The 23826-nt window shown below is 37.4% G+C and overlaps 2 protein-coding genes across 7 annotated transcripts in view; one reads left to right on the top strand and one right to left on the bottom strand.

Annotated features, from left to right (window-relative positions):
• The window catches only part of wt1b (WT1 transcription factor b), a 74202-nt gene extending 65516 nt beyond the window's left edge, over positions 1–8686 (bottom strand). For 5 of the 6 annotated variants that reach the window (XM_067419306.1, XM_067419311.1, XM_067419307.1 and 2 more), the window contains exons 1-2: positions 7404–7530; positions 6822–6891 (exon numbers count right to left, since the gene is read on the bottom strand). The gene's annotated coding sequence lies outside the window, so the exon portion shown is untranslated. Of the gene's footprint in view, positions 1–6821; positions 6892–7403; positions 7531–8554 lie in introns of those variants that run through there. The other variant, XM_067419309.1, reaches the window with a different exon arrangement.
• Positions 8687–10533: 1847 nt separating this feature from the next.
• On the top strand, positions 10534–21712 carry eif3m (eukaryotic translation initiation factor 3, subunit M). The gene is made up of 11 exons (XM_067419268.1): positions 10534–10676; positions 11051–11183; positions 11278–11416; positions 11494–11617; positions 16379–16473; positions 16554–16637; positions 16726–16825; positions 16909–16990; positions 20082–20225; positions 20318–20378; positions 21539–21712. Exons 1-11 carry the CDS (start codon positions 10635–10637, stop codon positions 21660–21662), a joined length of 1128 nt encoding a protein of 375 aa, XP_067275369.1. The 5' UTR covers positions 10534–10634; the 3' UTR covers positions 21663–21712.
• Positions 21713–23826: the final 2114 nt, after the last annotated feature.

Raw genomic sequence — 23826 nt, 5'->3', positions numbered from 1 at the left:
CATTTTGCCCGTTCATTTACACCATAACTATGTTTTGGGGACCTAAAATTGCAAGCTTTTGAAAACGGGTTTCAGAGTGCAAGTATTTGAAAATAATACCGTTATCGTCTCTATGTAAACTACAAAAACGCAAATCTGTGAAAACGATCACGTCATTCATTCGAATGCATGTGTTCAGTCTAAAGGCGCGTAGTGTTTCTTTACAAAGTGACATCGCCAACTACTGGCCTGGCAGGAATAATACAGCGTTTTAGTCGTTTTTGCAGATCTGCGTGAACAGTGGGGATCATTTCGACCATGTTGCCTGTATGTGAAAAAACAAACAGAGGAAAAACGTTTTAATCTTTAGTGCATCATTGTCCTCTAAACATACCCTAAATCCAAAATAATTTAAAAAGGAAAAGAATGCCAATAGATCCTCATTGGACAGCTTCATGTATATGTGTTTAGTGAAGTGTGAAGCGCCTGGTTCTTGTTGCGGTTTTTCCTTTTGGAAAAGTTCATCATCAGTCCATCTTAGTTTTGTGGTGAAAGACAGTTATCTATGTCTCTGCAACAGCAGGTGCATGTGAGTCAGTCCACAGAGGATAAAAGGTCACAGATCAGCTGAGTTACAGTAAAGAAATCCACATCTTCACCGTTACACACCCACCACACAGTATGAAACATGAGAAATCGGACAAAAAAATCATTCCAACTTATTTCATCATTGCACATTCTACACAGACAACTGGGAAATAGTGGATGTTGCCAGACTAATCACTCTGAATATTACTATTGCTTTGTGCGCTAAAATGCTGATGGTGTTTTTTTGTTTTGTTTTTTGAGTGTGATATCATTGTCATAACACTAGATTTGTGTCCAGAACAAAACACATGCCAAAAAAAAATGTTGAGTTTGCACACTGAGCTTCTTGACACCACAACACTGTTGACAACCTTTTTGGACCACAACAGTGTTGCAACAGTGACCACACCTTAAAGAATTTTTTTTAATGAGTCAAAATGATAAACAACCCTCAAACTCACTTGTAAGTCAGCTGTTTCAATCAAATTGAGATACTTACACAACTGACTCCTTGACCGAAGCATGAATCATTATTCCGTTATGTTGAATCCGAAATAACTAAGACTTAAATTATTTAATTATTATTTAATTCATTCAAAAAAGGCAGAAACAGAGTAATATTTAGAGGTGATTTCGGGTAAATTGGGTCTGATGTTCCCATCAAGATCCTGAATTAACATACTGTAAACCCTAACGGTCAAAATAAATAATTGGTTTTAGTAGAGCCAACTCAAATTAAACAACTTAGTTCAATCAAATTAGCTTTTGTGAGTATTTAGAACTTTTTCTTTTGAGTTCCCAAAACTGACACATTTTAAGTAATCCGAATTGTTTCGTTGTTTGGAATTTTATGTACTTGAACTTGTATTTGCTTGGGAATGGTGCAAACAAATTGGAAGTCATGTTTATTTAATAGCCAAAGATTATTGCAGTTGATATACCTTCACTAAAACGCCTTCATCACGGCAGTGACTGTTGCTAAAGCAAGAAACTATATATGCAATCAATAAACTGCAGCTGTAATCCATGATAATGCAATGCTTTCCATCTAAAAAGCTATGTGGCTCCTACACATTTCATTTAGGAACTGATGGCTCTACTTTTTTTATTTTTAATCTCAGATTAAATCTCAGATCTCAGATCCTCAGATGGTTCCGATCATACTTAGAAGGGAGAGGTTATTATGTGAGTATAGGAGACCATAAGTCTGAGTGGACGTCCATTACATGCGGAGTCCCACAAGGGTCAATTCTAGCACCTCTCCTGTTTAACCTGTATATGCTGCCACTGAGCCAAATAATGAAAAAGAACAATATTGCTTACCACAGCTATGCTGATGACACCCAGCTCTACTTAGCACTGTCACCTAATGACTACAGCCCCATTGACTCGCTGTGCAAATGCATTGATGAAGTTAACGACTGGATGTGCCAAAACTATCTTCAGTTAAACTAAGACAAAACTGAAATCATTACATTTGGAAACAAAGATGAAATTCTCAAGGTGAACGCGTATCTTGAGGCTAAAGGTCTGATAACAAAAAATCAAGTCAGGAATCTTGGAGTGATTTTGGAGTCAGACCTGAGTTTCAGTAGTCATGTCAAAGCAATAACTAAATCAGCATACTATCATCTGAAAAATATTGCAAGGATTAGATGTTTTGTCTCCAGGCAAGACTTAGAGAAACTGGTTCACGCTTTCATCACCAGTAGGGTGGACTATTGTAATGGCCTTCTCACTGGCCTTCCCAAAAAGACCATTAGACAGCTGCAGCTCATACAGAACGCTGCTGCCAGGATTCTGAGCAGAACCAGAAAATATGACCATATCACACCAGTCCTCAGGTCTTTACACTGGCTTCCAGTTACATTTAGAATCGATTTTAAAGTACTATTACTTGTTTATAAATCACTCAATGACCTAGGACCTCAATACATCGCAGATATGCTGATTAAATACAAACCCAACAGATCACTCAGATCAGCAGGATCAAGTCAGTTAGAAATACCAAGAGTTCACACAAAGCAAGGAGAGTCTGCCTTTAGCTATTATGCCAGCCGTAGTTGGAACCGGCTTCCTGAACAGATCAGATGTGCTCCAACAGTAGCCACATTCAAATCCAGACTCAAAACACATCTGTTCAGCTGTGCATTTACTGAATGAGCATTGTGCCACTGTACGTCCGACTGATTGCACCTTATCTATGCATCATTTTTTTTAATATTTTTTTTTATAACTGTTTTAGTTTACCTGTTCTTTTCTTTGGTTATCATCATTTTATTACTTTTAATTCTCTTTACATTGTATTCTTTTTCTTATGCATTTTTTAGCCCTATTTTAATTCCTTTCTATGTAAAGCACTTTGAATTGCCATTGTGTATGAAATGTGCTATATAAATAAACTTGCCTTGCCTTGCCTTGCCTAATCTGGATCCCTGCTTTGACATGCGCAGTTTAATGTCTCAGTGACAGAAAGGTCCGTTTTTACTTGAACCATGGACATGCCCCGTGACTCATAAAACATTTCCAGCAATAGAACACACTCACTCCATTCCCTTTACTAACAGGGTTGGCACTTTCGTCACTTACAGACATCTACGCATGTTAATGAGAGTTCCAGCAATCTGGAGATATGGTACACACACTTTCCATAAAAAACCTCATGTGCTACTACTGCGCATTGCAAATTGGAAATTAATAATTCAGAAACTGACATAAATTAATTCATTATACTCCAAAATCTACCCCCTTCGGCACTCTTAAAAATAAAGGTTCATTACTGGCATCTGTAACAGAACTTTTAACATCCATGGAACCACAAAAGGGGTTTTAGTGGAAATAGTTTCTTTAGATTATTAAAATGTCTTCGCTTCTTTTGGGAACCAAAATGATTCTTCAGTGCCATTGCTGCAAAACAAACCCCCTCTTTTGGAACCTTTCTAAGAGTGTGGGAGTGGCCATTTGTCCCACATTCCTGTCCATCGCCCGTCTGTTCCTGTACACCTAGAATCAAGTCACCCGCGGTGTGTGTGATTCGCTCAGGCGTGGCGCTTTCTGATGAGGTCACTGACCTTGCTGATAGAGGAGAACAGTCCTGATACAGGGAGGAGAGGAAGGCAGTAACACAGACTGTGGGAACCAGAGTGTGGACTGTCTATGTATCTACTACACTAAATAGAAAAGAATTTATCATAACACAAAGAAACCATCAAAAAGACAAGTAGTCTTTCTATTGGTCTGTAAATCTGGGGTGCGTTTCCCAAAAGCAAAGGAACTGTATGTAAGAAATGTATTTCAATTAATCATAAAATAGCCCTGACATGTCACTAGATATTAAAGGTCCCATTCTTCGCGATTCCAACTTTCAAACTTTAGTTAGTGTGAAATGTTGCTGTTAGAGCATAAATAATCCCTGTAAAATTATAACGCTAAAAGTTTAATGCCAAGCGAGATATTTTATTTAACAGAAGTTCCCTTTCAAAGCCTACAGCGAACGGCCGGTTTGGACTACACCCCTGCACTTCCTGCTGTAATGACGTCACTAGAACCGTTTGTTGACTAACCCTCCGCCCACAAGAATACGCAAAAAAGGGGGCGTGGTCTTGTTGCTCTCCCACGTGGAGAAGAGCGCGCATTCAGCGCTTGCATCGCCCCGTTATGGTTATGAGGCGGGACCTTTCCGGGCAAAGTGCGCTAAGCTGCTGTCCAATCACAACACAGGAAGCGCTGGCCCAATCAGAACTCGTCACGTGTTTCTAAAAGGAGGGACTTCATAGAACAAGGAAATCATCAGGCCGTTTTTAGGACAGAGGAAACAGCGCTGTACAGATAAGTCAACTGTGTGAAAAATAGTGTGTTTTTTTACACGCGAAACATGAACTCATGTTATATTGCACACTGTAAACATAACCAAAGCTTCGAAAACACGCGAAGAACGGGACCTTTAAGAAATCATGTTAATTTCAAATACTTATATCACTGACAACAGTAGTCCGGCCAGGATATTGTCATTTAAAAGTTGTTGTTGCAGCCCTCAACTAATGTTGATGTTGACATGTTGTGTTTTGGCCTGAAGCTCCGCCTTCCACCTATTGACCAATCACAAAGTCAGTAGTGTTTCAGCATCTGGGTTGCCAGCTCTGCTCTAGTTACCACAGCTGCAGATACAAACGTTCCTGCTGATCCTGCAGCTTGTCTGGCAGTCATTTGAAAGTGATTGCACTACCATTTTTGGCCACAATCTTACATACACTTTTTTTAACCAGTTTTGGTTGTAAGTTCCAACATACTTCTTGCACTTGGTGCTTTCTAAAAGCATTTTAGAGCGTTTGATTGGCCAATGACTTTGCAAAGTTGCGTGGTTTGGAACAGGGATGCATCTGCATCGTCTCTTGTTAGTTGCTGATGTCCTAACGCTTTATGAGCAGAAACAAATACATATGGATAAATATTGAAAAAGTAAAATAGAAATAGTAGAAAAAAAGATGCCAATCTATCGTCTCTATGGCCGTCCGTCCTTTTGTCTGTCTGTCTGTCTGTCTGTCTATCTATCTATATATTCTATCTGTCTGTCTGTCTGTCTGTCTGTCTGTCTGTCTATCTATCTATCTATCTATCTATCTATCTATCTATCTATATAATCTATCTGTCTGTCTATCAGTCAAACTATCTGTCTGGCCGGCCATCCATTTATCAATCAAACTATTTATTTGTCTGTCCATCCATCCATCCATCCATCCATCCATCAATCAAACAATTTATCTGTCTGTCCATCTGTCCATCATCTATCAATCAAACTATCTGTCTGTCCGTCCGTCCGTCCATCCTTCAATCTATCTTGCCAGCAGTCATCTCCCCCTGTAGACCAAGACTGGTTTCCCACTGAAGCTAAGCAGGGCTGAGCCTGGTCAGTACCTGGATGGGAGACCAACTGGGAAAACCAGGTGTCTGCTGGTAGAGGTGTTAGTGAGGCCAGCAGGGGGCGCTCAGCCTGGGGTCTGTGTGGGTCCTAACACCCCAGTATAGTGATGGGGACACTATACTGACAAAGAGCACCGTCCTTCAGATGAGACGTTAAACCGAGGTCCCGACTCTCTGTGGTCATTAAAAATCCCAGGATGCCCTTTGGAAAAAGAGTAGGGATGTAACCCCAGCATCCTGGCCAAATTTGCCCATTGGCCTCTGTCCATCATGGCCTCCTAATAATCTATCAATCTATCTATCTATCTATCTATCTATCTATCTATCTATCTATCTATCTATCTATCAGCCTATAATTCTTGTTTACTTCAAAAACAAAAATTAAAATGTTTTGAAGTCAGGTCAAATAATAGTGAAAATAAATTAAATTAAATTAAAACAATCTATTTGCTGTGAATCTATGGTTGTGTCACTCAAATTAAACATGGAATAAAAGTGTTTAGTTTTGAAACTAGAGTGGTCTTTGATCCGTTATTTCCTCTATCTCTCAGTGTTTCCACATTCTCTCTAGCATTGCGTGGAGGTCACTCGTGTAACTTTGTCTGTATCTATGACCGCTCCCTGTGACTCAGTGTGAATAGCCAACCACTCAGACCCAACATCAAATTGAAACTTTTAAACAATTTCAGAAACATCAGTGAATAATCCTGAAAAGCCCCTAACACTACACACAACTTGTCAATGATGTAAACTCTTTGAGAATAGTTTTTAGAATTTTTTGTATCATTAAAAATATAAAGGCAAAGGAAACATTATTTAGATTATTCCCTGTTTCATGCTTAAAAAGAAATTAAACATAAGCAGTAACTCCAGCCAAATACTGGTGAATTTGCTCATTCAGATTTACTATATTTATAAGATATACCTCCCGCAGCCACAGCTCTCAAGAGAAAAACAGCAAGGAAACCCTACAGCACTTAAAAGATATTGAATTCCCAGAAGAAATGACCAAGGATTCGACATAGGAATTGCCTTGACCTGAGAGACGCATAAATCCCTGGATAGGAATACAAGTAACTGTCAAGGTGGTCCCATACCGGCGCTCGAAATGTAATACTATCATCTAACTTTCAAAAGACCATCACCCTTGTTGTTTTATGTGTCCAAGGTCAGGTTGGCTTTAATCTTTTAATTGCAAGATTGATAACCGGATGTTGGAAGAATTACATAGACACTGAGAGAGAGCTTGCTCAGGGCCAGATGACTTATGTGACTCATAAACTTTAAACCCAGAATGACCTGTTGTAATGCAGAATACTTAAGCTTTTACATACCGTGTGCTTGAATTCGGTGCCAGTAATTCCCATCTGTACTTTTGGTTAGAAATGCAAGCATGATGTATACCTAAAGGTAAAAAATAAATAAATAAATAAATAAATACAGTAAATAACTCTGAACTGCTAGAGTAGACTAATGCAGGTATAAGTTGAATATTTTAAAGACTCTTATTATTATAGGAAGTTCATATTTGCCTTGCTATAGCGCACTCAGCAAGTTTTTGTTCTCATTCTGTTTTTTGTTTATTATTCTTAATTAAAATGGTTTTACACAAAAGTTTATAAAGATAAATGTATGAGAAAATAAATGTTTGATATGATGTAATAAACAAAACAAAATGTTATTAAAAAGAGACTACAAAAAAATCTATCTTACAAATCCTATCTTTACTTTACCCAAATACAGTTTGATAAACCTATAATAATGAATATTTAGTTTCCTGGACGGATTTCGCGCGGAAATTGCATAGGTCGTTCACCATGTGTCACGTCACATCCATAGCACAAAGAAAAAGATCTGCTGAATGTTTGTCACAGTGAATGGAGAACAATTACAGTGGATAATTCACAACGACAAACCTCTGGGAAATCACAGTTTGTGGAAAAAACTTGATTTATTTGTCCATCCGCTCTGATAAGATGTCCTGTGTACACAGGCGCCTGTCCCACATTCTTCCGCGCAGAGAGGAGCCTCGATCAGCCGAAGCACAACCAAAACAATTCTTCCGCGAGATGCATGCAGTTTAATTTTTAACCACTAGAGGGCCACAAGTTATAGCGTTATTTTTTTATTTTTTTAATGCTTTATTGTCAACAAAAAGCATGTACAAAGGTCCATATCATTGTATAACAAGACACATTTCACATGCCTCAACATAAAAGAACAAAAAACATATAAACAAAATAAAAAAGAGAGGGTACATAATCATTAGTTCACATATATATATATATATATATATATATATATATATATATATATATATATATATATATATATATATATATATATATATATTATACATATCATTGCAATTTGTATTATAATTCAATGATAAGATTGAGAATATATTCTGCATGTAAGCACCACTAAATACTTTCCCTTTCTGTGAAAATGTTCAAGGAGGAGCATATATTAATTGTTTTAATTGCTTTACTATTTTTAGATTTTGACATCACATCTATATACATATTCTATATACATATTAATTTCTTTTTCAAAGACTACGAAAAGAGGTTTACCTTTTGTAAACTTGCATCTATGAATGTGAAATTTACATAAAAATAAAATAAAATGTATAATAAAGTTTACATCCTTTAAAGAGTGTTCTTTAATATAATAACCAAAAATCACCTGAAGTTATAGCGTTATATGCAAGTTATATGCACTGTAAGATTTTTGCAGTAAAATATCCAAAAAACACTAGGCCAGAAAATATATTTTGTTCAGTGGAGTTCTTACAATATACCAAATGTTTCCAACTATTTGTAAATTGTGAGAAAATTGCTATTTTAACCAATGAACCAGGACATCTGAGGGAGTTGGCTGTCAATTGCGTCATATCTGCCTTACCCTCCGTTTCCGTTTTTATTTTTCAGAAACGCTTTACTCTTAGCAGCGTACAACACGTGTCACAGCCACAGCAGCCGCTGAGCGAACGAATAGAGTAACATCATAACATCATTTTAAACATACTTAAATGTAACTAATGTGATAAACAGAGAGGCATTACCGCATACTCATGACAGGAAAAGCAAAAATGCCCGTCATAATAAAAGTCCCGGAGTTTGCGAGGAGTGTGTTTCCGCAACAATCTCTCCAGCGGCCGTGCTCAGCTCCTCAACACTCGGTCCTGCTCTGCTTTACACTACAGTAACGTTAACAACCGCATCAATGAACATGATTTCTACCCGAGTCCTATTTTCCACCGGCTGTCCCAAGATTCTGCATTCAAACTTGGCCTCATCAAACTACGCCTTTATTTTGAATAGGCGCCCTCTAGCGGATGGAAAGATTACATAGTAGGCAACAGCTTTAAAATCGTGCTCACTGACATGAGATTTTTTTTAAGTATAATAGTCATTTCAGTATACGCCTTGAGATCACATTACTAGCTAAATCCTGCTCGCTTCATCTACAATGAAAACTTCTGCTTTTTTTGTTTGTTTGTTTGTTTGTTTGTTTGTTTGTTTGTTTGTTTGTTTGTTTGTTTGTTTGTTTTGTGCTGCTATAGCATTATAAGATAGGTGACAATATTAGAAATTTTCAGCACAAGGTGTACACAACAGGAAACAAAATAAAAATAAAACCCTAAAACTAAAAAGCACCATAAAAGTAGTCTGTAGTCCATTCAACTTCTGGCACTGTATTTCTCCACTGTATTCCTTCTCCTGAACCTAAGTGAATAAACCCAGTGAATAAATCTGATAAGTCTGATTTGGATCAACCAATTAATTTATACCGGCTCAAAAGAATGATTCATTAACTAATTCACGAGTTCAACTCACTCACTCAGATCAACTCACCCACTTGCTCAGCTAACTTGATGTGGAAGTTATCAGTGAATAATAACTTAAATGTTGGTTTATTTCCAACAAAAAACTTTTCCAGTGGTTTCAGAAAAATACAGAGCACAATGGACATGGTGGACTATGATGGAAGCCTACAGAAGGCCATATGATGTGTTAAGGGGGTTTAAATTGGGGTCTGAAGAACCAGGGGGGCTTAAATTAATCATGCAACTTAATATCATCTTTATTTTCTTTTCTTTTTTTCAAATAATATTTAACACATAATTATAATATTATAGGCTACATAGCTGCTTTTTTTCATATTAAAGATGGGGGTCCCACACTGATCATATGGGGGGCCTGGCTTCTAAAAGATTGTTATGCCACACCTGCACTGTGAAAAATTATATGATCAGTAAAGCCATGACAACATGTTACTTATGTGAAGGCAACATCAGCATGTGGATTATTATTTAGAAATACATGCGCTCTAAAAATGCTAGGTTGTTTTCAGTACAAATTTGTGTCAAATATGGACAAACCCAACTGCTGAATACAATTTTAAGCTACATTTTAACCTTGCGGTTGGGTTTGTCCATGTGCGTTTTTTAGAGTGTGGAGTTCATAAATAATTGTCTGTTTTAGGTGAACAGATTCATTCAGAATTTAATTGTGTTATTACTGTCAATATAGCCTAATAGTTGTGTTCCCTGATGCATGCACAGCCAAAAGATTACGATTAAGCTCATTAATGTTTGATTCCTTTACTATATCAAATCCACTAACGTGTCCCATTGAAGCTTCACCCTTCATTTACTCACCCTCAAGTTGTTCAAAACCTGTATGAATTTCTTTCTCATGCTAAACACTAAAGAAGATATTTTGAAGAATGACAGTGACCAAGCAGTTGATATGATTGACTTCCACAGTATTTTATGATTCTGACAGATATGATTCTGACTTTATATCACGCAATTGTGACTTTATATCTCAGAATTCTGACTTTAAAACTCGCAATTGTGAGGGGGAAAAGTCAGAATTGTTAGATAAAAAGTCGCAATTACTCTTTTTATGTTTTTATTTAGTGGCGGAAACGGGCTTCCATAAAATTCATACAGGTTTATAACAACTTTTGAGGGTATAAATGATAACAGAATTTTCATTTTGGGGTGAACTATCCCTTTAAGTCTGTGACCCGGAAGTGCGTTTGCATCACCGGCAAATGTACAGATTCTCTTCCGGCCTGTGAACCTAGGCTGCGAGCGTGGATTCTTATCTGTGCTCTTAAAATAATATAAAATAATGAGTGTCCCGGCGTTTATAGATATAACGGAGGAGGACCAGGTACGTTGAAGTAATTCACAAGCAGTTTTGCGTCGTTACTCTCCTAATTCAACCAAGTAAACGGCATATGGCTTAATCATGCTTTCAGATGCTAACATCTGTTAGCTTTTAGCTGGTATCGATACAACGGACTGGTTTCGTGATAATGAATTTAAGAGACAGAAATATGCTCAAATGTTTGCATATTTATGATTCAGCAGGGTATTGTGAAGCATCAGTCACGCATATGTCTCATAAACCTCAAATATTACGCAGTCTGTAACCTCATATGTTTTAGGGGCTGGATGATGTTTTGGTCAGACATCAGGCAGGTGTTTTCTGATGTGATTTTATTGTATCCATTTTTTCATTTGTGTTCTGTCATTCATTCGTAGGCGTCAGAGCTTAGGTCCTATCTAAAATCTAAAGGAGCTGAGATCTCTGAGGAGAATTCAGAAGGAGGCCTGCATGTGGACCTGGCTCAGATCATTGAAGCCTGTGACGTCTGCCTCAAAGACGATGATAAAGGTACGGAATAGCTGAAGGTAGAGCTTTGAAGCCTGGTATGCAAAACATACGGTGTAGAGGAACATGTTCAATCTCTCTCTATCCCTCCTTGCAGATGTCGAGAGTGTGATGAACAGCATTGTGTCCCTGCTGCTGATTCTGGAGACAGAGAAACAGGAGGCTCTCATTGAAAGTTTATGTGAGAAGCTGGTGAAGTTCCGTGAGGGTGAACGGCCCTCGCTCAGGATGCAGCTGTGAGTGCCTTTTCACTTCAGTTGTTGAATCTGTTTTTCAAATCTGTTCATTTGCTTTTATTCAACTTCTTGTTCAGCTTGAGCAATCTGTTCCACGGTATGGATGAGAACACACCCGTGAGGCACACCGTTTACTGCAGTCTGATTAAAGTGGCAGCCACCTGCAACGCCATTGCGTTCATTCCTACAGAGCTGGACCAGGTATGGACATCAGCGTGAGGCCATCCTTAAAAATATTTTGGTTTGCAGTAACAGTAAAAAATAATTAAAAAAGGGTCGGTAGGTAGGTCAATTTTTTTTTTTCAAATTTTAATGTAAAAAAAAAGTACATTTTTGGTGATGGTGATTACGTAGGTATGAATTTAAACTGACTGGGTCTTCAAGCCGTGCCTTCGGGCACATAGGCTAATTGCAGGCTATATAGACCACAAACAAATTGAAATATTTGTCAAAAACATGTTTATTGCATAAATTTCAGGTGCATTCATTAAGAAAATGTTCAAACCACCGCTAGCTGTCATTGACTCATAGCTGTCAACCCTCCCTTTTTTTCCGGGTTTCTCAGGTATTTTAGCTCTTTTCCCGCTGTCTTCCCGTTTAAGTATTTTCCAGTGATATGTATTGTATATGATATGTATGTGTATTCGTATTTTTACGCTCAATTGTGTTAACTCAGAACACGCAACTATCTGTGTCTCTGAAGTGGCTTGCACTTGTTGCTAAACCAACGCATCTGGTGATATAGACTAGTGCATTTGAATATTAAAAAGATTTTTTTTTATGAATTCAATTAATTAAGTAGCTATAACCTACTCTTTACTGGTAAATATTACAGTAAACAAACATCACAGACAATGGCAGACCATTTTTTTCAGACGTTATTTTATTTTTGTAATATTATGTATTGTCTCTCAGTTTTTTTGAAGAGACACTGCCCCTCTTTCCTCCTTCTTGACAGCCTACATTTAGAATAATAGATTTGATTAACATTAATGATGAAAAAGGTTTAAAAATTGTGATTGTTTGGATTGTTTTTCCTGCCGTCGAGCCACAGCCAATCACTAAATCAGTGTTTCCCAACCTTTTTTCACTCATGGCACCCTTTGAAAATTTTCTAATTTTGTGACACCCACATACATATGTTACACTAGGGGTGTAATTGCTCACGGCTCGGTTTATATCACGGTTTTAGGTTCACGGTTTCAGTACGGTTTGGTATTTGGTGGTGGTGGCTGAGGAGATTCCCCTCTTCGATATGTAAAGCGCTTTGGGTGTCTAGAAAAGCGCTATAAAAATGTAATTAATTATTGTTATTTGCCATGCTCAGGGAAAGAAAGAATTATTGTCAAATAAAAATAAAGAAAATAAGAACAAAAAACTTAAATACAAGCAGCTGCAAAAATAAATACTATTGAGCAAAGATACTAATAAAATAAACAATGCTTTTCAGATTTTTTCAGGTAGGTCTAACATTAGTTTTTAGGTACAGATATTGAATAAATTAATCACATGTAAAATAACTGTACATGTAACTGTTTAGATTAAAGATCAATCCGTTTTAAAATTACAAAAGCTATTCAATCAAGAGTAGTGAGTGACATCCTTATCTTTTGTTTGACAGACAGCAGAAGGCTACTGCCCCTTTAAGACCTAATACAGGGATATGCTCGTCTTTCTCGACTGTATACAGTTCACTTAAGGCATCAGACTATGTCTGCTTGGAGACTCATCAAGATCGACATGCTGATATACTTTTTGTGTGAGTTTGTCCATTCAAAGCAAGACTTAAAAGAACTAAATATTTGCGCGCTGTGAGACGTGCGCGCGCTTTTGTACGAGCGCACAGAGACAGCTTCTCACACTGCAGAGTTCTCATTCGCGTCTTCTGGCGAAAATGACTGGTCATACGGCAGCACTCGCATGCATTGAACACAGTTTACAAAGATAGACTGTTTTACCCGCGTTTTTCTTTTATTATCGCTGTTGTAGTGTAGCCTATCTATGAGGAGCCAGCACGTATCCATCGACAGAACCATGCATAAAGCATTATTTTTCAAGTTACAAGCAGTGCCGCCGCTCCCACCACGCGCTGCGCGTAGTCGAGCAAAACACACGCAACCCATAGCAACGCGTTATGACAACGATATTTCAGACTGACAGAGACAAGATAAATGGCTTTTCCGCCATTTGTTACTGTTTTGTACACGTTGTTATATTAATTATAATTCTTGATGATGAATGTTGAGAGGGGCACTTTTGATTAATTTTCAAAAAGGGCAGGGGCTCAAACCCTCAAAGCCCTCCCCTCTGCAGTGCACTTGCCTGGTGTGTGTAACGTGTCCATGGTCCTGACTCCTGTCACAAAATGCAGCGAAATCTCCGACAGGGCTTTAATAGTCTAACGTTACAGTGAATGAGAGAATGAGCCGAAACGAACGCACGTGCAGGCCATAGTGTGACATCCGTTAACCTTAGTGTAAACATAGATGACGTCACTGTTTTTTCTAAAAAAATAAAGAACGTAGCCTTCGTTTGTATGTAAACCCAGGCAATTTATATATTTATAATACTTACTAAAATATATTTTATATTATTTTATTACTTTTGTATTAGTTGTTTGAAGAGTAAAAAAAGAAATTGGTCGGTCTTAACGCAAATTTACAACCGGTAAGTCGGTCGGACTAAAAGGGAAAAAAAATAATAAATTGAGTCGGCCCAAAATTGACAGGGTCGGTCGGGTTACGGCAAACAAGAATATTTTTAAAGGGGGGGTGAAACACTCAGTTTCAGTCAGTGTCATGTAAATCTTGAGTACCTATAGAGTAGCATTGCATCCTGCATATCTCCGAAAAGTCTTTATTTTTTTAATAATTATATAAGAAAGATGCGCTGTTCCGAGTCTTTCCGAAAAAAGCCGAGCGGGTGGGGGCGTATCGTGTGAGCGGAGCTAAATAATGACGTGTGCTCGCTGCTGCTATGTTGAGTCGAGTGCGTCGTAAAGCTGTGTCATCCCTAACAGCGGGAAAAAAACTTTATTCAAAATAAAAATATGGCTTTTAATCAGATACAGCCATACATCTATGATCCGGAATCAGACCCAGAGGCTGCAGTTGAACAGGAGCAGCAGCAAAAACGACTAGAGCAGGACGTCTCTATGTGGTACAAGTTATACACTAACTATATAATATGCTTAGTGGCTTGTGTTATTTACATATTTATACTTGAATTATATCGTCGTATTTTTGTCTTTGAAGGTGTACATGTGGGAAGAGCAGTTGTGCACGTGTGTTTGTGTGTTTACGCGTGGTTTGTGTAGACAGTAAGCGGACTAAAAAAAACTCAGACATTTGAAGCAGTCTCACTCACCCTTCTAACGTTGGGACTGCTCCATCATTCAGCATTAGGCGATTGGGAAAATTCGGCGTCGAGCTGGGCCTTGTTTATGAAACAGTCGGCACCGAAATGCAGCGAACAGATATAAACATTCGCGCAACTCAGTTGCTGATCCGGAAAAGCAAATTACATCCACTGTTGCCTTAACGCGGGGTTTTGGCGAATCTGTGCAGGACTGTCTTGGTCTGGCAACCAAAAACGCACTTTTTTGGTGACATTGTTATGTGCACATCACCTGTCCTACAAGCATCCTACAAGCCAGCGCTTTGATGGGCGTAGGCTGTTGCTTTCGCTCTCTCCTTCGCTCTCTCTCACGCGCTTCCGGTAGAATTGTCCGTAAGGCCCATACAAGGAAATTCCGCCCCCATTAACGTCAATGGGGACGCATGATCGAAAAAAACTTGCCGAAACTTATGACTAACCGGAAGTAGTATTTTTGACAAAGAAATACTCCCATCAAACGTCCACCTTAACTTTTGAAACTTTGTCTATGTTTAGTATGGGATTCCAAGTCTTTAACAGTGTAAAAAGATCAGTTTGCATGAAACAGCATTTCACCCCCCCTTTAAGGATGGCCTGATGTAGAACGGATCAGTGTTTTTTCTTTCCTGTGCTTAAAGGCATAGTTCACCCCCCCCCCCCCCCCCCCCCCCAAAAAAAATTGCCATCATTTGCTTACCCTCATGCTGTTCCAAACCTATATGAGTTTCTTTCTTCTGCAGAATACAAAAGAAGATATTTGGACGAATGTTTGTAACAAAGCAGATAGAGCAACCATTGTTTTCCCCCCTACTATGGTAGTCAATGTTTGCTCTGTGCTTGGTTACAAACATTCTTCCAAATATCATCTTTTGTGTTCAGGAGAAGAATGAAACTCATACTCATCATGAACTCTATTCAAAAACGTGATGATCAATTTTTCCAGAATCATGGCGCATCGGTGTCCAGAGATGGGTGTGAAATATTACAGTAAATAAAATTAGATTTTGTTACTGTAATGAGAATTTGGGGAGGAAATGTGCATGATTGCAATGAAATTAGAAAATGAACCCATCTGATATGCATGTCATAGAACTTATTGTGAAAAATATCAGGTTTTTTTAACATATAGTGTTATTTCCTTTAAGTTGATTAATCATAATCTACTGAATTAATGATTCATTAGTGTCAACTAGATCTTCTTGTGATGTATGCAGGTCTTCTCTAATCATTTGATCTTAAACTCGTGTTCATTTTAATGTGCCACGCCCACAGCCTGACATCCAATCAGCAACTGTTGAGTAAAACCCGCCCTATATATCAGTTACACTATCAAATGCATCACAATATGAAAGAAAAGACCGTTTGATCATTACTTTAATTAAATTGTTTAATATTTTATTGGTTTTGTTTTGGAGGGTGGAATATGATCTGAACATTTCTTTGTGAATTTTTTTGGCATCATTAGCTTTAACACTCAAACTGCTTGCTTCTCTTAGTTTCACAGTATTGGTGTAATTAGGAAACGCTTCCCAAATTCAATAAAAAGGAAAATCGTAAAGCATTGTTGATGTTTCGTGTCTTATGCAGGTGCGGAAGTGGATCACAGACTGGAATCTGAATACAGAGAAGAAACACACTCTGCTCCGTCTTGTGTATGAAGCACTGGTCGACTGCAAGAAGAGGTGCCTGCTCTCCAAGCTTTTAGGTCTGTGTTCAGGGATCGTGGGTTTTGCTCATTTGACCTTTTTCTGGTCTCTTTCAGTGAAGCTGCAGCCAAAGTAATGGTGGAGTTGCTGGGCAGTTATACAGAGGACAATGCTTCACAAGCGCGAGTGGATGCACACAGGTATGATGTTCTCTTCACTTCCACTGTTTCAGCCTCTCCGTTGTGATCTGTTGTCTTAGGGATTAACATATACGGCCTGCTCTCCCAGGTGCATCGTCCGTGCCCTGAAAGACCCAAACACCTATCTGTTCGACCATCTCCTGATATTGAAACCGGTGCGTTTCCTGGAGGGAGAACTCATCCATGATGTAAGAAAATGTATTTGTATATAACATTTAAATTATTATACGAGTAGAAAGCCTTTGGAGAAAATGCCCTTTTCTTCTTCCAGCTCCTCACGATCTTTGTCAGTGCAAAGCTTATCGCGTATGTGAAGTTTTACCAGAGCAACAAAGACTTCATTGAGTCTCTCGGTGAGTACAGTCTGAAGGGCTTTATATTCATAACCATGACACTCTTAACACCGTGTCCTAACCAGATTCGATGCGGCGAGATAAAAAGTATCTTTTCCATGTTAATCATAGTTTTTTGCCCCAATCAGCCACTACAGTGATATGTGACGATGCTATTTTAGAAACAGTTAATGTTTCTGCGATGTGTGTGGATGGAACAGCATACAAAGTATGGCGCTGATAATCTCAGGTACTGTTTATGTGCCTTTATTTAATGTTAAACTTCTACTGCAAGGTTTTAATATTTTGCGTGACTTTTATAGCCATAGGGAAATCAATTCATTGTTAACAACTTTCAAACTGTCAACTCGCTTGAAAAAACAATAAAATTCTATGATAGACTGTTTTAGTCACTATGTATTTTTAATAATGTTAAAATGGCTAATATTTATCAGTCATGTGTTTCTAGTTTTAGTTTTTTTTCATGAATTGCATAAATCTGAGATAAAAATCAAGAAATTGTAATTAATAGCAATAACAATAATAATAAAAATAACTAATTATACTTATTTTATAATATTTATTTTATTTATTGTAATATGTTTATTATGACTAAATACTATTTTTAATAGTACAGTGGAATGCAATACTATATTTCTTCATTAATTGTATAAAATATTTTTGTTATAATTAATTTGTTGGGGGGGTAATGATTATATTATAATCTAAAATATACTTACATTATTTATACTTCGAATAAAACTAATTGTTATATTATATTGTGACAATTTTAATAAGTGTAAAATAGAGGCATTTATTTTGTGCTATAGTATAACTCAGATAATTATAACTATTGAAGCTACTGGTAATTAGTGTTAAAGAGTGTTGCTTCATATTTAAAATAACATTTAATAAAAAGTAATTCCTCTTCTGTCCAGTGCTGTTTGTTTTTAAATGCACTGGACCTTTCAGGCGCACAAACGCGCGCACGTCTGGAGCCTGTGTTGCTGTGGTGTCGCTGGACTGATGGAATTTGAGTCTCAGCAGTTTTGGTTCTTTTAAAAGCCGAACGTTAATTAGAGCAAAATCCTCCCTGCCGTTGACCAGCGACAGCCAATTCAGACTAGTCCTGATGAAGTGTTGATGTAACAGTCAGCTGCACCCCCATCTGAACCCTGAAGGAAATGGCTCATTGACCACCTACTCACTTTGATTATTTTATAATTAATATAAACAGATTTTCTGATGAGAAAGTAAAAATATTTACTGTCAATGTCAGCAGTAATCGTTTTCACCTACATCCAGTGCCAAGACCCCCAGGTGAATAGGGTAAAAAAAATCCACAGTTCATTGATTACATTAAGACTTTCAGACATTAAAGTTTTCGGAAATTGTATGTTTAAATATTCAAATGAGGCATTATCTAATTAAATGTGCACTCATTTGAACACTGTTCCAGAAAATATCTGAACATTCGATAAAACCAGGGGATTTGATGCATCCTTTCACTCCATAAATTAGAAAATCAATACATTTTCATGTTTTTTGTGAGTAGAATTTTGTATAAAATCAAGCAAATGTATGAAAAAAATCAGTAACGTTTGATGTATGTAAGTGCTGCTGAAATAGATTTCTGGCTCAATGCAGGAGAAAAAAATATTAAAAAGATATTTATTGTAATCAAAATCTACCAATGCAAAAAGATGCAATAAAATAACACCGTTTTCTTTCCACTGATCTGAAACAAGCAAAATAGCCTAAAATATTAATTTTTCCTACCATTTTTTTTTTTTTTCGTCATAAGCTTTTTGTATGATCTAATTGAATCAGCAACTGTAAAATGTTTTTATTAAAAGGTTGATTTTATTAAAGTCATTGCCTAAAAAATAAATATTCAGTCGATTGGCAGTCATTTATTTAAAACAATATTTAAAGAAACTGTTACTAATAAGTAGGAATGCTCTGATCGGCACGGCATCCTCAATGAACCAGTGTCTGGTGCGGCGCTCCGATCTTTCATATATTCTTGAGTAATCGACGTGCCATCCTCAATAAACCCGTCTCTTGCATGATACCCAGAAACTGTGAATATTCTGATCTAATATGATTTCTGACCTGTAAGGTTGCCAGAATAATAATCATCTGTTTGATAATGGGTCAGAGGAGAACTGGCACCCTGAATGAGAGGTTTCTCTCAAGGTTTATTTTTCTCCATCATGCCCTGATGGAGTTTTGGTTCCTTGCAACTGTCGCCTTTGGCTTGCTCATTTGGGGACACTAGAATTCTACAACTAAATATACAAATAAAATGTATTAATTGGGTCATATTTAATTCTATAAACTATAATACTGATCTGCCAACATTGTCGCTTTATGATAAATTAAATGAAGCTGATAACATCACTGTTTTCTCCAGTACGACTGTACAGCCAAATCAAGTTTTATTGCAATCTTGTCCTGTTTAACACTGTGAATCTGCTTTGAAACAATCGTTATTGTAAAAGCGCTATATAAATAAAGTTGATTGATTGATCAGGATTTTTGTACAGATTTCTTGTCATGGTGTTGCATTAAACACCGCTAGTATATATCTGTCAGTCAGCACAAGTAGCTCTCAGAGCATCTGACTTTAAGCTATAGGGTAAATGTACTTATTATGCACACTACTATCTCTGAGCTCAGATTATATAAAAAATTAAATGTATCATCGTACTTAATGTCGTTACCAAATAATGTTTGTTACTGTATACCTCCTGTAATTTCAAGCTTATCAGACCATTGCACACTGAGATGTGTATCTTTGTGATCACACTGTCTGGTGGCCATTTAGAAAAGCTGTCTGAACTTTCACCAAAAGAGTAGCCCCTTAAATGTTTTTTATTTTTTAGTTGTTTAAGCCTTTATTTTCGATAAGTATAACTTCTGTAAGTATAACGGCCAAGTTTAGTGTACAACGATTAAGTCATAAAATGATTATCTGCTGATACAGATCTTTTTATTTTACCAATATTTTATTAATAAATGTCGTGTTAATACAAAGCCATATGCTAATCGCTGAAGTAACCCTTTAAGGATCAAACCGAGTACTGAATGATTCTTGTTGTGTTTTTAGGTTTGTCTCATGAGCAGAACATGGCAAAAATGAGGCTGTTGACATTCATGGGCATGGCGGTAGAGATGAAGGAGATCTTATTTGACACCATGCAGCAGGAGCTGCAGATCGGTGCTGAAGAAGTTGAGGCCTTCGTCATTGACGGTATGTAAAATAAATGTTTAAAAAAAAAACATTTTTATTGGACAAAAACCCACATACTTCTATACATGTTGTGTTTTTCTGTGAATTTCTAGCTGTTCGGACCAAAATGGTCTATTGCAAGATCGACCAGACACAGCGGAAGGTTGTGGTGAGGTAAGTCGGAAACGCACACTAAACAGAGGTTTCAGTTCCAGTCAAATTAAATAGTTTAACAAAAGTTTAATTTTCATATTAAAGAGGGCATATGACTCTATATTTAAAAAAGTTTTTTATTTATTGGGTGTAATAGAATACCTTAACATGCTGATTTCTACAAAACCTGTTCTTCCAAAAAGTCCAGAGTGCTCTGATTGGTCAGCTGACCCAGTGCGTTGTGATTAGCCAAACACCTCAAGCTTGTCAGAAATTTACGGCACTTACCATGACCGTGAGTTTTAGCTTCAAATGCCATTAATGCAATAGTAAACACAAACAATTAGTAATCTTTTCAGTTTTACCGTATCAGTTCTAACCTGAGTCCGATCCAGGAAAAGCTGCAAATAAAGCCATAAGAAATTAATACAACTGATTTTTCATTTATATAATGTTTAATGTTGTTTTTATATTGTCTGGCTATCACATGACCAAGCTCAATTTAAGACTGAACATTGGTCTGGGGAGTCTGCTCTGTATTTTCTACTGCATAAGAGGCGTGATCAACGAGCATAAATTAAATGACTGTACGCAATTGGATAGTCCTTCAACCAATCAGACCAAAGAGGCGTGATCAACGGGCAACGACCCATCGCTTCTCTATCCGTCATCATGTTAAACCCGCCAATAGCGTGCCAGGTGGATAATAGTGATGGGAAGTTCGGTTCTTTTCCACGAACTGGTTCTTTCAGACAGTTCGTTTCAATGAAAAAAAAACGGATCATCAGTTCTTTTACGTCTTTAGGTAATGATGTTATTTCCATCATCCCGGCGGATGAAAATATATTCAAACACATTTTTAAAAGTATTTGTAATGAAAACTTGGTATAGTAATAATTTTTTTTTGTCTTTTTAAATCGCCGACAGACCAGGCTGTGTTTACCCCGTCTAGGTTTAATAGGCAATAACTTAAGCTTTGTTAGTTCCAAGTTTAATATGTGCAATAAGTTCCTTTCAATAAGTTTTGCAATAAACATTGAACCTGTCTGGCACTTAGCCCTCAGATATTTTCAAATGTTGTTCCACTGTGTATTGAGTTTGACAACTACTTAACTGTATTAAGCAGTTGTAGTAAATCCACCTGTACTGATGTGACTGTGCTTCTGTGTCACTTCCTGTAGCCACAGCACACACCGCACTTTTGGCAAACAGCAGTGGCAGCAGCTCTTTGACACGCTGAGCTCCTGGAAACAGAATCTGGCTACCGTAAAGAGCAGCCTTCAGACGCTCTCTCCCACTGCCTGACACCGCAGGAGCAGTTTTTATATCAGCTAATAAAATACTCATGAAGACCATTTTTGATTGTGCAGTCGTTTTTATCACACCACTGTCAGAATTCAGATTATTGTAAAACAAGTTATCGCTCTGAAAGGGTCTGTTTATCATTGTGACCAGCTGAAATAACATAATCACACTTATTACATGGCTACTCATTAAAGAGTGAGTGAAAATGAGTATTGAAAAAAACTTCAGATACAGAGTAATGCACAAAAGTTTAGTATTTAGTGTAATGGGTTTGTTCAAGTCTTAAATATGAGCAACAGGAATATTAAAGCACTAAATATGAGCACATTAATCCTCTCAGACAACCGTCAGGAAGATACCTTGTGTTGAGAGAAAAGGAGAGATTACATGGTTTCAATGAACTGCAAAACTTTCCCTATTCCTTCCCCTCTCCATTTGCACTCACTATCACAGGTTAACAGTTTGAGCTCAAATGATGTGTTGCGTGAGATTTAGCAGTTATTTCTCTTTCTCTATACTGCGTCTGATTTCATGACCCCGTCTTATCATAAGCTGCTACAGGTTGAATCATATTTCTGATCTGAGTGAAGTCGTAGCAAATGTTTCTTATCTCCCTGCAGTGGCCCCACTAAGTATTTGGGCACTTAAGACACTTAAAGGTAGATTTCATTGCATTAGTGGAGGTATAAGTCAGTTTCAACCTTTTTTTAGTAGTTGTGTTTTAGTCCCTCAATTGTCCTCACTGCTGGAGAGGGTTCAAATATGCGAAACATGCTGGAAAACTGAAGAATTTGTGAGACCTGAAGGATTTTTTCAGAAAAGCGATGGGCAGTTTAACTGCTCAGGTCAAACAAGAGACTCATAACCAAGCATCACAAAACAAAAAAAACAGCTGTGGATCATCATAAAATTAAACAGGTCATTTGAATAAATTCAGCAATTTTTGTCTTGTGGACAGTATCTTATTTAGGACAGCACTAAATAAAAAAAACAAGCATTTTGTATAATCTCTTATTTAGTTAAGATAATTCACATTTTCACAGATTCTGCAAGTGGTTCACATACTTTTTCTTGCAACTGTGTATACAGCTCTGGTGTTAAGTGGTTTCTTAATTTTTTTCAGAGCTGTATAATTATAAAGGGAAATAAATATAAACATTAAAACTCAAATATCTTACTCCTCAAATAAATTATTCATGTGATTCCTTTAATGTGATCACTCTTTCCAGAGAGACACCATTACACTATTTTAACCACAGTCTAAGTTTGATATTCAGATGAACTGACAAAGTTAAGAAGAACATAGCCATATCTATTAGATATATTAGCAGGATTTTCTGCTGTTCAAGACTTCTCGCAACAAACTTCTTTTTGCAAAATGTTTTTCTTGTGCTATATATCTTTCAAATAAATTCCACTTGGTTTGATCGTTTCTGTAGTGCAGTGACTTTCAGAGTTTGTGTCCAAATAGTTTTTTTGTGGACTCTGCATATTTCTTAACTTTGTGTGTGAAAACCTCTTGTTTTCATTAGAAATTCTGCAGGCTGTTGAGTAATAGTTGGGTGATTTTCTGCTGAGCTTAAAATGCTTTGCCAAAGTTGATGAAAAGTCTGTATCTTAATTTCACAGTAAAATAAACAGAATACATCATTTCCTCAGCGTGAGTTTATAAACTTGGCATACTTCCCACACTATAAAACATTTATCCAGCAACATAGCGGGAGGTACTTCCCATTGTAGAGAAATTATCGCATTTCCAGCAGGCCCCAGTTATCCATCATTATTCCTCCAGAGCGGAGCGCATGTATCAGATCCTCTGGGGTTCCGACGAGTTCAGCGTGGTCTGGTCTTACACAGCAGATAAAGACAGGAATGTGAGTTTTATATCAGCGCAGGGCTCGGTGCGGACAGACGCTGCTTAACTGCATCAGCATTCTTCCAGTGCATTGAGCCGCTGCAACAGTGTCCAGACCCCTGCTGAAATACTGAAGCCTATTACTGTTCAATTAGCACCAGTCTCCAGGAGGAGTGCAAATACATCACTGTGCTGTTAAACTGGGGACTTTCCCTAGCTGGAGATCATCTGGGTGAGGCAGAAAAGGAGTTGCTTTCCCCAGAAAGATATGAGGCGATCATTTTATAAAAGTGATGAGGTTGAGTGCTG

The sequence above is a fragment of the Pseudorasbora parva genome, chromosome 16 (assembly GCF_024679245.1).
Source record: "Pseudorasbora parva isolate DD20220531a chromosome 16, ASM2467924v1, whole genome shotgun sequence".
NCBI lineage: Eukaryota > Metazoa > Chordata > Actinopteri > Cypriniformes > Gobionidae > Pseudorasbora > Pseudorasbora parva.
The sequence above is the reverse complement of the archived record's forward strand: the minus strand, read 5'-3'. Positions and strand labels throughout refer to the sequence as shown.

What these genes read in the sequence shown, in the direction of transcription:
- eif3m (XM_067419268.1), top strand. Translation starts at nt 10,635, where the DNA reads ATGAGTGTCCCGGCGTTTATAGATATAACGGAGGAGGACCAG. An exon ending in CCTCAAAGACGATGATAAAG is followed by an intron (nt 11,184 to 11,277) that starts GTACGGAATAGC and finishes CCCTCCTTGCAG; the next exon opens with ATGTCGAGAGTGTGATGAAC. An exon ending in AGGGAGAACTCATCCATGAT is followed by an intron (nt 16,826 to 16,908) that starts GTAAGAAAATGT and finishes TTCTTCTTCCAG; the next exon opens with CTCCTCACGATCTTTGTCAG.